Raw genomic sequence first — 18303 nt, 5'->3', positions numbered from 1 at the left:
TTAAAGCGACAGGGCCACTTCTGCGCCTGTCAGGGAGCAGGACCACTTTCATGTAAACTGAATGTAGCCTAATCTGTTTTCCAGATTTGATAGGTTCTGTGAATTTTATAATTTAGCGCACAATAAAATTTCCAGTGCAGGACCATATGTACTCTGCAAGAGTTGATTTAACACTGGCGTTTTGTGCTGTGCAGAAAGTGTAGCCTAACAGGGTAGATCGAAACTAGCTAGAATTGAGTTCTATAAATTTAACTAATACATAGCCTACTTTTAATCAATGCATCTATGTCAACTCTATCTGTTGGGATATACACATAGATGTAACACGAGTCGACATAAATGTAACAGTTTTTATTTTATTTTACTCAGAAAACATTTAGCCTAGCACTATGCAGTTTTAAAAACAGCTTTGACCTATCCATAGGTCATTTTGATTACATTCTTAACTCAATTGCGTCGGATACAATTAAAACTAAAGTAGGCGGATGTTTCATCCATACCTGCTAGTCGGTATGATTGTGACAGAGGTGCGGAATAATTGTAAGCGAAAATGAAAATGTCCTATAATGTGCGTACTCAGGTTTTTTCTATGCATACTACTGCTAATCAAGGAAACACATTTCCAGTGGTAACGTGAGACCAGCCACATCCTCAGATTATGAAGCATGGGGCTTTATTCATGAAAAAAGACTGTAAACATTGGTGCTCTAGAAACGTTGTAATTTACTGTGAAGACAGTTGTGGTAATGTCCAAATCGAAGATGAAAGCTGATTTTATTTGTTTCTTAATACCCAGGTAAGCTTTTACAAAGCAAATAGCCCACCATACAGACCAATCCGGTGTGTGCCTTTTATAAATGCCCAAGCAAATTAGATGAACATATTTAACATTAAACACTGAGCTAACGTGACAGTTGAACAAGTTGAAGAGCAAAATTAATTTATTTAATAAATATTAAACAACATTTAAAATTCCTAAAGTCTTCCCAAAAAGACACTACATGTAGATGGTCTTCAACACCATCTAGTGTCCCTAATCCCCTAATCTGAAGCTATCTCCATGACCTCCCTATGTACCAACCCTCTTGTTTTCTTTGTGGATTCTGCAAACATATGACAGCATGTTGTTCATTATAGCAACTCATAGGTGGCATATCTGTAACAGCTGTTACATTTATAGAGACAGGGACATTGTTTTTGGTTATCCAATTCTCACTAAAACACAAAAACCATACTAACTTTTCAATGACAGATAACTTTTTAAATGATGTATGATTAGATTTTTTGTAAATAAAAATAAAGCCTTATGTCCGAAAATTATTTCTGGGACAAATTTTTATTTAGCTTGCTCAAAAACTGTTTTTAGAAATACATCCCACGAAGGTCATCACGTTGCTCGGTTCCTTTGGGAGGTGGTAGAGGACTGAACTACACATGTACAAACCTGACATGGCTTCTGTGACCACATTGTACATTAAGTTATTGACCGTGTTACATTTATGGTGGCTCTTCCCTATAACCAGTCAAGTCATTTAGCCATGGCAAAATACATTATTTGATAACTGCTCAGAAAAGGTTCTCGAGCATGTGAGAGATTCTGAGGGCTATTTACGCCTGTCCCTGGTCCCTTCTGTCCAGTACCTTCTGTCCACTTGAAGAAAAGCTATGCTTCAGTACACTGACCTCAAGTAACGCCATGAAAACTAAACACCTATGAGTGAACTGTCCAAATAGGTCTTGTGATGGGGGAAAAAACATCTGAAATTCCATTGATCCCTGAAGACCTTTGAAATGTGTTTATGTGCATACTTAAAGCTGAGAAAAAGTCATCACCGCAGATGTGAAATGTTTCCTATGTGAGTCACATGCCCCAGAACAGGGACTGAATACCTCCTCTCAGTTCGTCCCACCTTCACCCCAACCGTGAAAAAAGTCAGGGACCATACACTCTGAAGGCTTCAACTTCCTACAGTCGCTGAAGTCTTTCCACCCTAAAGCAGTTTGGGGATGGGTCTGCTTATTAGGACAAGCCAATGTATCGTCACGGGAGGAAAAAGCTGCTCGGCGGCCTTTACAGCGACCAGGAAGCCCAGCACTCCGCCCGCCGATGACAGTGAGGAGACGCGTACATCTCCACTCCACAACCCGATCGGCTCTTTGACACGTTTGAGGCGTGTCTGTCCGCACAAATGAAAAGCTTACAGGTGAAAGCGGGTGCGGGAGGTCACGCATGCAGGGACAGTCTTGGCCGTTGGGATCATGCGGATGTGATAGACGCCGACCGCGTCTGAAAAACAAGAGGGCTGTGCGCGTGACGCGGCGGAGCGCGATACATTGTGGTTTGGTCCACATTAAAATCTCTGCAATAGGGCCGCTTCGGGATGAGTGGCGGGCTAATATTTTGTTCCGGGCACAGGATTCCTCCCAGAATGACCAATCTTGTACAGTCTGCTGTATAATTACGACAAAACTAAAAGGTGTAGGGACTAATAGAGAGCAGCTGAAACGCATGGTAAGCCAGAGCGGCGATCTCATAGGCACAATCAGGCACTCTGTTTTAAACGGTAGTTCATCCCAGTAAAAAGGTTAAGTTAACCTCTTTCGTTACATTTTGTTCAGTCTCTCTCCTTCGCTGTGTAAAACGATCTGCTGTATAAAATATTGAAACATCATTATCTGGACAAATATTGAAACGCACACAATGCGTCTTTAGCACAAGCGTTTACACTTAAATGCATAATTGTCATTCTTGGGGTGGAGTTTAAGAGAAGAGAGCCAAACATTGCCATTCTCTCTCTCTCGTGACCTGTAAGCCAGCGTTTCCCAGCGTTTTTCCTTCCGCGGCACACTTTCCAAATTTACAGAATCTCATGGCACACCACGCCGACAGAAAAAAACCGTGAACGACGTACTGACGTTGATGTGACGTGCCGACAGTAGGCCTAAATGTCCTTTTGGGGTATTAATTAAGCAATATGCTTTTTAATGACATTTATTTTGGCTATTTTGAATGGGATTTGTGCATTTAAGTTTTTTTAAAGGATTTTTCACATGGCACACCTGTCCTCGCATGACGGCACACCGGTTGGGAAACGCTGCTGCAAGCGACAATATTTGGGCTAAAGTTTCACATTCACCAAAAGACATGCGCGCATTATATAGGTGATTGACGAAGGCGGGTAAAGGTAAAACGGTCAGGTAGCCTTTTTCGAAGTTTCCGTGTAAGCAATTTTCCTTTTGCCATTTCTAAAACGGGCGACAGGTGGTAAACTGTTGTGTTGAGTATTTGATTGCAGGCGTGTGGTCTTAGAAAATATGCTTTTTGCTGTGTTGGCATATACCTGATCCAAAATAGCTATTTTTCCACAAGAGAATCCTTCCTGGCCAACCCGCCCAGCATGGTGCCAGTCTTCCGCAGATTCCGCAGGAGCACGCTTTTCCTGTGGGGTTAGTGTGGTTAGTGAGAGCATCCCAAATTCCCGTTCTTGCGTTCTGTTTCATTTGATCGTTTACCCAGTTCAAATTGTATGCTTTTAATCCAATTAAGCATGTTTATGTTTCTTTGCCAATTGAAACATAATGCATTCATTGTTTTAACAATGCGTGCAAATATTATTCTGCGGGTCTGCTAGCTTTAGCTACACATTTTTATTTTGATACAAAGCTTAAGTACCCCTAGTGTACGGTGGTGGGGCTGTATGGCATTTGGTGTGGGTTTCACTCAGCAATGGTGGCGAAGTGTGAATGCAATTTTTATTTGTTCAGTGCCCTTGATGGACCCCTAACAAACAGATAATTCAATATAATGTAATGGGTTTATTTATATCGTCAGTAAAAAGGGGAAAAACAACAATTCCATTTCAAAAACAAGAAAACAAATCATGTATTGCTATATGTAACTATTCACTAATATAACAAAAGTACATAGTTTATTTGAAAATAAATAATGAAAATCCCGGTCAGTTTGAGGGGTGTGGGCTGCAGTACTGTTGCTGAGGAGAACTTTGAGCTCTCTAACAGGACTGTCAACTTCCGAACACTACCGATGTCTACTACTTCAATCATAACATCACAACATCTTGACTGTACATGTTTTACAGTTTCACACTGTTAATCTGCCTTCAATCCTACTGTGCAAATCAGCCCATATATTTTCTTCTGGTGAGCATTACCAGAACTTACTTGCTTAAATCCAAAGTATATTTCACAGTCATTTCATAGTCCTGGAGATGATTTTTAGACTCATGAGAGATTCAATACCACCACAGAAATAATTTCTCACTTTATTTTCTTTTTGCCCTGTTTCTACAGTCAGGTCCATCCCTGAGGAGGGACAGGGACCGTGAGATGGATATTCTCAGTGCTCTCCTGCTCAAAAGTTACCTGAAAAAAAAGAAATGGAGGCTGCTGGGTGAGTAATCCAACTAATGCACTGGCTGCAAGGATCCACCTCACAGTCTGGAAATTAATCCTGACAGTGCCACTGGCACCTGTGGGCAGATCTGTGCATAACTGGCCATAGCATCGCCCATAGAGGGAGAGTTACCATAGAGGGAGAGATAGCATAGAGGAAGAGTTACCACAAAGGGCGAGTTACCATAGAGGGAGAGTAACCATAGAGGGAGAGTTGGAGAGATTGTCCTCGTCTCATTATGTGGCAGAATCTCCTGTGATATGACTGAGCACCGGCAGTCTGTGTACCAGCTGTGCGTTAAGTTTATTTTTCGGATGTGATGACTGTGCAGCTCAGGTCCAGCGCACAGTCTGACCTCGCCAAAACTGGCAGAGAACACAGCAGCATGAGACAGGTCCACAAATGCAGGTAAGCATTAAAATGTAGGGGCAAGAAAAAAACAAAGTATTCTCCTTCATCATGCTTTGAAAACAAATAACAACCCCAAAAGATTACCCCTCCCTGATGCAGGTATGTTTGAAGAAACCAAAATATTACCTTCGAAGAAACTAGAGCAAAAGTAACCATTAAATAATAATAGGAACGTTTCTGACAGGAGATTTTTTAAAAACTAGTTTGATCTGCTCAAACTATACAGCTGTTCTCACTGTAACTGTAACAAAAAGCAGCAGGAGTTCAACACATTTGTCAGAACCTGAGTAAAAATATTGTTTGAGTCATTTACCCCCCATCTTTGGATATACAAATGATACAGCTTCATGACCAAGTAAAGCATTAGGCCCTATCCATTTTGAATTCGGCATAGAAAATCTAAATAACAAACGAAACAATTTGCCCTGTAGTACGCAGGAAAATCACATGAAATATGTACCAAAAAGCAGGGGGAAGGATGTTCATAAAGGATATGATGCGTACGTCGGAATCAGGTCATTTAAGTGGTGACAGTAGCACAGTGTGCTAGTTCCTTAGCATGGGATTACAGGTTTAAGGTGTTGGAATCTGCTTTGTGAGAGACTGAGAATGTGTTTGAGCCCATATAAGGCATGTTATCAGGTAACAACCTCGCAGGGTGTTGTGAGAAGTGCCTTTGCCTCCTGTAGGTGTGATGCCAGAGTGCAGCTGAGGCAGCAGGTGGGCTGTGGTGAGGCATGGGAACAGTGTGGGGGTGGGGGCGGGGGGGGGGTGGTGCAGGGGCAGGGGCAGGTCTCTAGTCCTCACAGCCCAGGAGCTCTATACGAAGAGTGATGCGCTCATGCCACTCCCAAGGGATTACACGCACAAAACGTGCGTAGAAGGGGGCCTCAAACATGTTCCTTTTGTGTACGTTGTTGTCACTGTTGCCTTCGAAAATCTGGAAAACACAAACGGGTATTGGCAATGAGTAAAATGGAAGAATATTCCATGGTTCGGTTTTTTATCACTGGTCATCACGCAGCGCTTAAGAGCCAGAAGCCCAGATTTTTACATTGGGTGTCATGGGTCTGTCTGCCAGCAGGGGGCAGCAGCGACACAGTGGACAGGACTCCTCAACCCTAGCCCAGGAGATACGCACAGTGGTTCTCATCATTACACACCACTGAATTGATAAATTGAAGTAGATTACAACTCCTTGTTGATTTTAAAGTGGAAACACAATCCAGCATATCTTGCAGCTCTCCAGGACCAGGGATGTGAAGCCCTCCAGTGGAAAAAGCATGTAACGCAGCACCAGGTTTCCAGCGCAGAACACCAGTGTGACCGTTGCCCCCTCTAGAGTGGACAGTGACATAGAACACCAGTGGGAAATCCACAGGAAATTGAGGTTTTTGACTCTGACCTTGTCTGTCCTGGTCTTCTCATCCTTAACTACGCTCCAGGACTTGCCGTTATCACTGTACGCCACCTTGAAGGCGGAGACAAACTGCACCACTCCAAAGTCTTTGGCTCCCTGAGTGATGATTCCTGTCAGCCGTTTAGGTGTCTGCATGTCCACCTGCAAGAAGACACGGTTACTGTGACATCATCAGTTTGCAGTTCCAGTATAACGCAGAACAGCTCTTACACATGACTCTTCCAGGGCCATTTTACAATCAAAATTAAAGGGAAAAACAAATAGCGTGAATAAAATATTACAGTGGAATAAGTCTTAGGTCACTGCGTACTAAAGATTAGTTCACTGATTTGTTCAGTAGTACTTGTAGTTTTTTATTTAATTATTTTTCACCTAAAAGATCCTTCAAAAAGAACATATCATTTTCAACGACCCACCGCTAATAACCTGCCCTGCGTGCGGGTTTGGGCCTACCTGCAGCCATTCTGTTCGGCTGTTTGTGGCAGGCGCCCAGGCGTTGGTCTTGCCCTGCTTGTCCAGGCGAGCGTAGTGCGGTTGCCAGGTGAAGGCGTCGATGCCCCAGGTGCTAAAGCTACTGGAGGCGGTGAGCTGCCTGTCTGAGATCAGACGAGACTTCACGCCCAGGGGCTCAGAGCAACCTGCCGTGTTTAAATACACTGTGAACAGAGAGACCGCATGGTAGACAGGGCGCAAGCACGGGCGCATGCAGACACACACAGAGGAGGGCAAGGGCCTTTGCTGTAGAGCGAGCATGCAGTAACGTGCAAGCAGAGCGGTGTGAGACAGGTATGGTGTGACTGAGGTACAGTGTGAGAGAGACAGGCATGGTGTGATTGAGGTAGAGTGAGAGTGAGACAGGTATGGTGTGACAGTGTGTGAGTGAGACAGGTATGGTGTGATTGAGGTACAGTGTGAGAGACTGGTATGGTGTGATTGAGGTACAGTGTGAGAGAGACAGGCATGGTGTGATTGAGGTAGAGTGAGAGTGAGACAGGTATGGTGTGACAGTGTGTGAGTGAGACAGGTATGGTGTGATTGAGGTACAGTGTGAGAGACTGGTATGGTGTGATTGAGGTACAGTGTGAGTGAGACAGGTATGGTGTGACAGAGAGTGTGAGTGAGACAGGTATGGTGTGATTGAGGTAGAGTGAGAGTGAGACAGGTATGGTGTGACTGAGAGAGTGTGAGTGAGACAGGTATTGTGTGATTGAGGTAGAGTGAGAGTGAGACAGGTATGGTGTGATTGAGGTAGAGTGAGAGTGAGACAGGTATGGTGTGATTGAGGTAGAGTGAGAGTGAGACAGGTATGGTGTGATTGAGGTACAGCATAAAACAGCATGCAGTGGTGAATGCTGGGATGTGAGGTTAGAGCTGCATCTCTTATACTGAAAGTGCCACACTGAGCGAAAAAAATCATGGTGCGGGGCTCCATGGTCTTGGATCACAACCAGAACATGCCAGTGCCGACTGTGGCCGGTAGCTCCATAAGGCGACGCACAGTTGGCGGAGGAGCCAGTAAGAAAGAAAGATGCTGCAAGAATGAGCCAATTAGAGAGACGGCATGAGAGAGACAATGAAAGAGAGAGAGAGCCAGAATGAGCTAAGAGACTCACAGCTGGCAGGAAGGAGTCCAGGTAAATGGAAGACTGACAGGCTAATACTGCAGTGTACTGAATGTGCACACACTCCTCTGCCCTGTGCAGTGATGCCATTCTGACTCAGTGCTCAGTGTTCCTGTGTGGTACATATGTGAGTGGTCAGTGTTCCTGACGGTGTGGTACATATGTGAGTGGTCAGTGTTCCTGACGGTATGGTACATGTGTAATTGGTCACTGTATCTGACAGCTTGTGAGAGTGATTACTTTTTCCTGACCATGCGGAAGTGGTGTAATAAAATGGGAACTGGGCTTGCAACTCGAAGGCTACGGGTTTGATTCCCAACTAGGACACAGACGTTGTACCTGTGAGCAAAGTAGCTGAATTGCTTCAGTAAAAAAACATCCAGCCGTGTAAACAGAATGCGTAAGTATTCTGTGTAAAAGCCGAAATGCGTTGTGATGTGATGTGGCCGCTCCGTTCAGCGGCAGTGGTGATTGGACAGGAGAAGGAAGGAGGTTTACCGTTGAGCTCGCAGCCCACCAGCTCCATGCGCAGCGTGCAGGCCTTGCGGCACACCATGGGGATGATTCGGATGTACTGCGCCACGATGGGCGGGTCAAACGGGTTGGTCTTGGTGCCGGTGTTATCCACGTTCCCCACGAAAACCTGCAAAACGACCGTCCCACAGAACACCTCAGGAAGGAGCCGACGTGATGACCGGATAAAGGTCGTTCCGGTCCGTCGGCCGTGAGGACCAGTGTGGTTACCGCTGCCGCACGCTCTGACCCACAGAGGGGTCCTACCTTTTCCTTCCTTTGACCCTCGGCCCTGAACACCGTGTAGGCACTGCCGTTGAAGCTGTGCGCCACCTTGAAGGCCTTGATGTACTCGGCGGTGCCCAGGCGGCTGGCGCCCTGCGTGACGATCCCCGTCAGACGCACTTTCCTCTGCAGGTTCACCTGAGACGCACAGGAGGCGGGGCTTCACAAACATGCCTGCACAGCCTGGTGTCCCCGTGCCACGCCCCTCAGACTCTACCCCCCGCCCCTGCCTCGCCCCCCGCCAGGCCCCCTCACCTCTATCCAGGGGTTCTTGTCATATGTCGCGGCGGTCCAGGCGTTGACGATGCCCTGGTTGTTGAGGCGCGCCAGCTCGGGGCCCCAGCGCTGCAGACCCAGCATGGCGTAGTGCACGGAGGAGGCCGAGATCTGAGACTCAGCAATGCCCCCGCCCTCCATCCCCAGCAGAGAGATGCAGCCTGAGGCACAGGGGGAGGAAAAGAGGCGTGCCTGATGTACAGTTGGGCGTGCCTGATGTACAGTTGGGCATGCCTGATGTAGGGTTGGGTGTGGCTGATGTAGGGTTGGGCGTGCCTGATGTAGGGTCGGGCGTGCCTGATGTAGGGTCGGGCGTGCCTGATGTAGGGTTGGGCGTGCCTGATGTAGGGTTGGGCGTGCCTGATGTAGGGTTGGGTGTGGCTGATGTAGGGTCGGGCGTGGCTGATACTCACGAAGGTGGCAATGTTTCCCGACATAGGGCGAGGGACATCTGCAGTTATAATCCCCCTCAAGGTCATAACAGGTGCCTCCATTCTGACAGGGCTGTGACGCGCAGTCATTCACATCTGCAAACAGATAGCAGACGCACTCGCTGTAGGCAAACGCACTCGCTAAAATATGACCTTTTTCCACCACAGTGTAAAAGATGAAGCCGTTTTTCAAAATTTTGCCTAACAGACCAGTGATTCCACATCTGGATTTTCAGCCTGTTTCCCTCTCAAATACTTTTTTTTCCAACTAAAGCTAAATTACTCAGCAAAATGATACAATAACAGGAAAAAATAACAATATGTATGAATAGCCGAGCAGACCAATGAGGGCGAGAGTTTTAAAAACAACAGAAGCATAAATGTGCTCTCCTGTCTACGCTTGCTCACCTGTCAGTCAGTAACTGCAATGCCTCCAGACCTCCACTAGAGGGACAACTTGTCTTCAAAATGCCAGAGCTTTAAATTATGCACGCTTTCATTTGCTGTGTTAGAATGCTGCATAGCATGGCACAACACAACTGCACCAGTGAGATGAATGATAAAAAAGTAATATGTGAGATACAGAAAATAAATCTTACTGACTTCAGACAATGAATCATGAGGTGTACAGTAGGCAAGTCATACAAATCATAGACGCCAACAGCAGTACAACACAAACATTGTTAATATCCCTCTGGCCTGCAGAAACATGAAGCACTGAAATATAATTGAGAGATACTAAATAAATAAACCTAGTGTGACTAAACCATGAGTTTATCTGAGTACTTCCCCAAGTCTGGAGCTTTGAAGCACATCAGCACCAGACCTCAAAAGGTATTTCATCTGTACAACTGAGGTCAGTAGACTGAGGTCGTAAAGTCCAGTGCCGACATCCTAAATAGTCTTCTGACACTGCAGAGCGTGACCTGGGGAAGGGGGTAAATGTATGTCCATGGTAGCGGAACATACACAGAGCCCCGCCCAGCAGAGATAGTCTGAGAAGGTTCTAGAGAGGACAAGAGATTGAAAGGGATTATCTGCCAGTCTGTGCATATCCCAGAAAGCAAAGTAGCCAGCCTGGGACACCACACACTCCTCAACTCAAATGTCTTTGAAATGGCTGCAATGCTGTATGTGTGCGCATGTGTGCTTGCGCGTGTGTGTGTGTGTGCGCATGTGTGTGTTGGCATGTGTATAGTTTGGGGGAAAGTGTGCTGCGGCAGCACTGTGTGTGTTTGGATCAGAGGGCAGATTGCTCCACAGTAATAGCCTCCACACTGCTGACTGCAACTCTGTCATCAAAAACCAGGGGCCAGAGCCAAGAGCAGATCAATTCAGTCATGTTTATCAATTCAGCAGTGCTGCTGGCCTGGTCAATACCTGCTGATACCACCTCGCACTAGGAGAGTATTCCTACGCTCCCACCTTCAGTGCTTTAATATACATAACTTTATTAATATCTGAGAAACTGCACGGGGTACAGGCAGAAAGGTCCGTGCCACACTGAGCGCTTGCATCAGCATTGATATCTGCATCCCCAGCAGGAAGTAAAACAACACCGGCTATAGATTTAATTTACAGGGCATAGTTACCGACATCAATGTACAACCAGATCTGCAACTGCTCCCAGAAGGACTAATAGTGGATACAGAAAAGAGGACTTACTGTCACCAGCCTGATGATACTGAACAAAATCTGTTTATTTATTTGAAGTTTACTGTAAGACTGGAGGCCTGGTGGTGTTGCCTAATCTGGTGTGACCTGGCTAAGCAGCTACAGGGCCTGAGGCTGTTTGATGCTACAGTGGGAGACTGTGCTGACCACAGCCTGCCTGCAGAAGCACAGGCCAGCAGGCAGGTGCTAACAGAGCGCCGAACCCCCACCCTCACTGGATTCTCCGATTTTCTGACTTACTGTACAAGCGCACACATCACAGCCCTGAGAATCCAGATGCATCCACCCAAAAAAAGCAACAGGCTGCATCTCTTTTTTTTGGGGAGGGGGGGCAAGTTTCTTGAACGCTGAGGAGAGAGTGTCGTTAGCCATAACGGGGCATGGTCAGGGGGCACTTACTGTTCTGGCAGTGGACACCGTCGAAGCCGGGCTGGCACTTGCAGACGTACTCGCTGAAGACGTCGCCGCGCGGCAAGGTGGCAGTGACCTCGCAGACGGCCTCGTTCTTGCAGGGGTTCGGGCTGCAGGGACCTGAGTGCGCGTTAAACACACCGTCAGCGCCAGCATCGCATGCCCACGTGCTAACACGCTAAGCGCAGCATTTACAGCAGGGGTGGCACCTCCCAGAGTGCCACGGTACGCGCAGATAGAGAGGGAGGGGCTTACCGCTCTCCGTAGCGTTGCAGGTGTCCCCCGTGAAGCCGTCGGCGCAGATGCAGATGAAGGGGGCGTCGCCGACGCCCGTGACGCAGGTGCCCCCGTTGAGGCAGACGTTCACCTCGCAGTAATCACCTGAGGAGAGGCGGAGCCAGCGTGGGTTAGAAAGCTTCAGCATGCGACGCGCAATACTCGACATGCAGAGAGACCTGTTCCCAGGCTCCCGTACAGCACATGTTTAGACAGGCCTCGTCTGTGTCAGAATGACAGGAAACTGAGAAGTCACACGGCAGGATAATAAGTGACAGTTTGTGTTTGTGTGTTTGGGCAGCCTGGGGTGAGAACGACACTTTGGCGAGCGTCCCGCTCCAGCGCTCACTACTATAAAAGGTCCTGAAATGCAAACGGGGTTCACTCGGGGTCAAGACTGCGAGGGAAACATTTCCTCCGACAGAAATTTGAATTTTGAAACGGACCGTGCTGAGCTGGGCAGCAGCGCCAGGCTCCCGCAGGCGTGGGCATTTCCTTATCTGGCCGCAGTCCGTTTATCTTTGCCCTGGAATGTTCCGGCATCCTCCTCCAGTCTCATTGTGCACTGTAAGCCCTAGAGCTACTGGTCTGTAATAATACAGATACCAAAGCCAATGCCTCTGGAGCATGGGATATTTGCAGTAAATATCAGGAAATTAAGTTCCAATTACTCATACTATAGCTGAGGGCAGTAAGTACTGTATGCAGTATCCTGACACCAAAAACAGGTGTAGCTACTGTTACTGACTTCACTGACTTGTTTGAACCAATCAAAAGTATTTTGGGACAAACCATGAGCCAGTCGTCCTCTGCATTCTGGTATTTGACATGAACAGTGTCAGTAATGGCTGTGACCATTTTTTTTTTTTTTTTATATATATAGAGAAGTGACTATTTTCAGTTCTGATAATTCAGAATTCTGCGCCAATTAGCTTTAAACCACACCAGAACATCTGGCCAAAAACAGGTTGGAGGAAAACTCAGATCTGTCCCACATTTACTTCAGCTGTCAACTTAAAAACAAAATTCAGAACCAAACTAAAAACAAAGTGCATTTGACCGCCTCAATCAGTCCTCCCCACCCAAAACCCAAACAACATAAATCTGTTCAAAGCTTATAATTGAAGAGCCTCAGAGAACAAACTCACAGCAGTGACAGAGAGAAGGAACTAGGGAGGAGAAATCCCCCCCCTCCCCCCTTAATACAGCTGGGTAAATCTTCAACTTTCCATTTAAACGTGAAACGAAAGACCGCAGGCAAAGAAATGACATCACAATCCACACGTTAGCAGTTTTCACCTGAATGATCTGTGCGGTCTGTAGGACAGCACTGGGTTTGATGTTGTTCACTTCTGTAATTACACTGTACTACAGGCACTAGGAAGGACTGCTCAATGTCTATAAATGAAGTCAGAATCATGCATAGAAGAGCATACTGCACAATGGCCATTCAGCCCATCCAAGTTAGTTACTATATATTAAATATACCTGGTTTATAAACATACTTTATGCTGTGCCTGTGACTTCTTGTCCTGCCCACAGAGCACAGTTGAAAAAAGAAATGGAACATTTTTCTGACGCACGCACAATCAAAGGCCCAAAAGGCTGGATCAATCATTCTGACAACAGTAGATCCTCTGTAGAATAAGGTCAAAATAAGTTCAATCCAAGATCGCTTTCACAGATCAAAGCATGTTTACACAGATAAGGAGAACACAGACTGGCTTACATGTATGTGCAGCATGAGTGCAGTGTCTGGGATGAAAGGGTTCTATAATGTGCACGTGCCGTGGACCAGAGGCAGGTTTCAGTCACAGGCTCCAGGAATACACTTAAAAAGTGCCACTAAGTACACATGTTCCTGCTGTGCTGCCATCGCAGGCACAGGGACTAGCAGCTGTATGATCCCTCGCACACGGCTTGTCAGTCTACTGTGTAGAATGATTTCACAGTAAATTCAATGACTGCAAATATATAGCACACAGCAGTTTACCCTGAGGCAAACCTGAGTCCTGTCAACATGCTTCAGTAATAACAAATATCACGTGCATACCACACACACCACACACACCCCACATGCCCCGCACGCAAACGCATGGTGGGAGATGGTTAGAGAGCAGGTCCCCTCTGGAGGTGAGGGGCATCTCCACAGCCGCTGGAGGCAGTAGGCGGAGCTGTGACGTCTCGGTGGCGATCTTGCTGAACAATGCCAGTCCCACTGGCCAGCTGGGGCACAGACAGACCCCTATCCGGGCTGAGTTTAAACAGGGCTGGATGAGTGACCCTGTGCAGTGTGCCCCAGATCACTGCTCTGCTCTGCTATTCTTAGCACACAGATGGAACCGTGTTACGTGGGAGCATTCTTTATACAACATGCTTTCAGCTCCACTGCCTGCAAACAGGGGCGCATGCATGCACACGCAAAGGCACACTTAGAACACATGCGCACACACATGCACAGGTGCATGGGCACACAGACACACAAAACACACGCACAGACACACACACACACTACCCTGACACTGTGAGAACTGCATGTTCCTGAGCTTGAGGGTACGTCACCTTTTAGCAAACCCGATTAGAGGGACTGAGTGACGGGATGGGGTGGGGGTGGGGTGTGCTGCTGTGCTTTGGGGGGGGGGGGGGGTGTACTCATGCACGATACAGCCCCGCGAGTACGAGGGCCTGTCATCAGTGTCGCACGGAGACTCGCGCCTCACTCTCAGCATGCACAGGATATCCACCCTGCAGAACGCACACACGGATCCAGCCTGATTCACACACAGGGGCCCAGCTGAGCCTCTCAACACGCTGTGCAGAGCAGCACCAGGCAACCTGCCGGCCTCCAGCCTGCAGCTTATTCACCACTATAAATAGCCCAGGAAAACGCTCAGAGTTACTCACAGAATGGGGGCCTTTTCACCACAAGAGGAATTTTAATAAGGTGAAAATGGCAGATGCCAGACAGGAAGCAGTGGCCAACAAACCTGTCACCTGAAGTCTTACCATCAACCCTGAAATCACCAGAAAACACAATAACCGTTCAATCACCAGATCACACAACAACCGCGTAATCACCTACACACACACAAACCTTGAAATACCCAGAGCTCACAGAAACCCTGAAATCAACACAATACATCAGAACACATACCCTAAAATCACAACAATCTTATAAATGTCTCTGTAATAACTGCCACTTACCATAAACAGAGCGTATCTAGTAATAATCATTTTAGACCCTCAATATTAAACTGCAGTCATTTTGAAGAGCAAAAATAAGTGTGAAATATTCTACTTCTCCAACATGCAAGCAATTATTATGGACACCTTGCACATGGCCTAGCTCTAAATCTCCACCAAACGGGACCTGACATTTCCTTCAGATACAAACCAAACCATGTTGCAACACTGACAGAGCAAACTTCACACTAACTGTACAAAAAATTAAACATAACAGGATTATAGTGATAACCGAGGCAATGTTCTGAAAAAGGCTGAGAAAGACTCCAGTAAGCCCTTATCTGAGACACCAAAGCCGCAGGTAAAAACAGCTCACAGCACAGTCCGCTTTGGGAACAGCCAGACAGCCGTGTGTTGTGGGGTGTGAAGAAGCTGCTTTACAATCCATGGACTTACAAATAAACGAAACCGAAAGCTAGTAAACGTAGCCTCTCCTTAACTTGCCGTCCGTATAATTTCAGAAATTAAAAAGGCTCATTTCCTGTCTCCAGATAGACACAACAGGGCAATGCAACCCCACCCCACACCCCTTATCCTTCTGCTCACAAACCCTCTACTACCAACACCACCTCTGGGGACTCAGTTACATTACATTACATTACATTACAGGCATTTGGCAGACGCTCTTATCCAGAGCGACGTACAACAAAGTGTATAACCATAACCAGGAACAAGTATGACGAAACCCCTAGAGAGAAGTACCGGTCCAAGTACAGGGAACAACCGCATAGTTCAACTTGGACCCTGATGGTTAAACTGATTAACACTAACAACGAGAACGGCAACAACGCAATCTATGGAAAAATAAAAATAAATATAAATAAAAATACAAGTAGTCGTTAAGACAGTTGATGCGCCTAAGTCACCTATGAAACAGCTGCCTAGTTACAACCCTAAGTTTAGTCATTTACAGGGGGGAAGGGAGGGATGGGGAGAGGTGCAGCCTGAAGAGGTGGGTCTTCAGTCGTCGTTTGAAATGGGTCACAGTCTCAGCTGTTCTGACCTCCACAGGGAGGTCATTCCACCATCGTGGGGCCAGAACAGACAGGAGACGTGTTCTGGAAGTGCAGGTGCGAAGACAGGGAGGTGCTCGGCGTCCTGAGGTAGCAGAACGGAGGGATCTGGCTGGCATGTAGGGTTTGAATATCTTGTGAAGGTATGCTGGGGCTGATCCCTTGACTGCCTGGTATGCTAGGACCAATGATAGTTATGTGATGTGACATCACTCCTTTTCCCAACCAAGGGAATTCTGTGCTCTGTGACATCACCATAAGCCCCCTTGACAGCTCTGCTCTATGACATCACACCTCCACCTTCCAATCCACAGTGCTCTGGGACATCACTACACCCCCTGTCTGGCCCAGGATTAGTGGTATCTGCAAGTTACTCTGGGGCAAAACAGTTGGAAATTTCTTCAGTGTGTGATATACAGCTTTGACAGCAAAGTCATTGCATGCTTGGAACGAGTGACAGATTTCTCCTCTTCAATAATATAATATTTCTTTGAAGAAATGCCAAGTTCACCAAGAACAGGAAAATCCAGATTCACTGATTCTATGTGGACTTTCAACCTAGGGACTTTCCAGGCAGTATCGTTTTCTGTTGTGGTCTGGAGAGCACAGTCAGCACACTGGTCAGACGTCACTGTGCTTCACCAAATCTCATAGAGTGACACAGATTTTCAGCAACACCAACATAAACATAATGACATTCTCACACCCTCAGTCTGAGAAATGGTTATTTCCCTATTAAAACATCACCTCTACTAATAAAGACAGAGGCAATATTATCAATACATAGCTACTGAGTCATGTGCACCCACCTCTATCATTGGAAAAAACAATACAGAATTTCTCAAATAAAGGCAAAGCAACTTCAGGGACAGTTTTGTAGAGTATGACCAGTTTTGCTTTCCACACTGAAACTGGTGGGACATCGTAATTTAGGGACCATGTGAAATGTAAGTTAGTGGCTGCCACATGCTGCCCTATGTCCCAGGCCTAAAGGGGGTGGTATGGGCAGAAGACACAGGCTTTTCACTTGACTCAGATGTCCTGAGGAACATTAGATTGAAGGCATGTCTGCAGCATTACGTGCATTATGCGCCTGTACAAAAGGCTCAGTATTGAGGACACGAAGAAGCACTCAGCACTTGGCACACCAGATCCATCTCTGCGTGAACGCATCTGTTCTTGTCCTTTACATGCAATTTGTATGAAGGCCTTGCTCAGGGGAGGGGGAAGGGCCACCCATACCCAACTTCCCCCCAACAACAAGGTTCTTTACTTATACAGTAGTTTTCACCCATGCTAAAAACAACCAGCTAATGAGAAACACATTATCAAAAATAATAAAATGACATCAAAGAATATTTGTTTCACACGGCTAAATGGTAACTACAACCATTTTGCCTATCTATTGTAATTATCTTTCACTGTTGGGAAGAAAAAGCTGAACCATTAGCTGATTGGAGACTGTAGGGACGGTCAGCAGTGCGCCAAATGCATCCACAGGAACAAACTGTGACCATTTGCTCTGACTGAGCGATAAGGGCCACTGCAGTCCAGACTGGCCCGCCACAGCTCTCTGGGGACAATTAATTCAATCAAAACCAAAGGCCACAGACAGCTAACATCAAGCACTCAGGTTTGATAAATATTGTGACTGAGACAAAACGAGACTGGATGAGACCTAAGCCAGACACAAAGATAGACCGGGTTCTTCTTCGATGCGGACTAGTTCGATTGTGCAATATTTGTACAGATAAGTGAATATATAAAAACGGAAATTAAGGGAACCACGACTCAAGGACGACTATTTATTTTGCACTGAACTGCTGCATTAAAAACACTTCTTGAGCACAACAATTTAAATAAACGCATTTTGTAATAAATAATAATAAACATTCATTTATAATAGAAAAAAACTAATCCATACTTTCATTAAAAACGAAAACAAAAGTGTCATACGTTTGCATTGCTCACAACCGCACTATTCTTAAAAACAACCAACTAAAATTCCCAAGAGAGGTGGATTAAGATGCCTGTAAACAGTGTTTCAAGGCTAACAAAACAAGCGTACTCAATGAAAACACTTACCCCTCGCCGTGCCAAGAGTACCAAGTAGTAAACAAGTGGCTAGAAATGCTAAAGAAAGCGAAGGGCAGTGGGAGTTCATATTGGACCCTTTTCGTCAGTCCTGCTCCTGAACCGCGTTTTTGTTTGTATATCTCCTCAGAGAGCACAACACTGTTTAGACTTCGGGACAAACTGAAGCAGATGAAGGGCGGCCGCGGCATTAGCTGGGCCAGATGATTAACAGAAGCAC

The 18303-nt window shown here is 46.3% G+C and overlaps 1 protein-coding gene across 2 annotated transcripts; it reads right to left on the bottom strand.

Moving 5' to 3' along the window:
- Positions 1 to 3796: 3796 nt before the first annotated feature.
- LOC135241516 (lactadherin-like) lies at positions 3797 to 18288 on the bottom strand. 2 transcript variants are annotated; one of them, XM_064311996.1, is made up of 10 exons: positions 18075 to 18288; positions 11713 to 11838; positions 11446 to 11577; positions 9355 to 9468; positions 8921 to 9102; positions 8648 to 8803; positions 8366 to 8510; positions 6699 to 6901; positions 6231 to 6386; positions 3797 to 5765 (listed from the first exon to the last, which is right to left on the bottom strand). In XM_064311996.1, exons 1-10 carry the CDS (start codon positions 18151 to 18153, stop codon positions 5622 to 5624), a joined length of 1437 nt encoding a protein of 478 aa, XP_064168066.1. In that variant the 5' UTR covers positions 18154 to 18288; the 3' UTR covers positions 3797 to 5621. The 2 variants fall into 2 exon arrangements, with proteins under 2 accessions (XP_064168066.1, XP_064168067.1); XM_064311997.1 differs by having other exon boundaries at positions 6699 to 6883; positions 18075 to 18286.
- Between the last annotated feature and the right edge of the window lie 15 nt (positions 18289 to 18303).

Source organism: Anguilla rostrata, chromosome 16 (assembly GCF_018555375.3).
Source record: "Anguilla rostrata isolate EN2019 chromosome 16, ASM1855537v3, whole genome shotgun sequence".
Lineage (NCBI taxonomy): Eukaryota > Metazoa > Chordata > Actinopteri > Anguilliformes > Anguillidae > Anguilla > Anguilla rostrata.
Note: the sequence above shows the minus strand (reverse complement) of the source record. Positions and strands in the feature narration are given on the sequence as shown.

Coding starts and splice junctions, on each gene's coding strand:
- LOC135241516 (XM_064311996.1), bottom strand. CDS start 18,153: ATGAACTCCCACTGCCCTTCGCTTTCTTTAGCATTTCTAGCCACTTGT. Junction 11,839..18,074: donor TACTCTTGGCACGGCGAGGG/GTAAGTGTTTTC, acceptor GCCTCTCCTCAG/GTGATTACTGCGAGGTGAAC. Junction 8,511..8,647: donor AGGGTCAAAGGAAGGAAAAG/GTAGGACCCCTC, acceptor GTCGTTTTGCAG/GTTTTCGTGGGGAACGTGGA.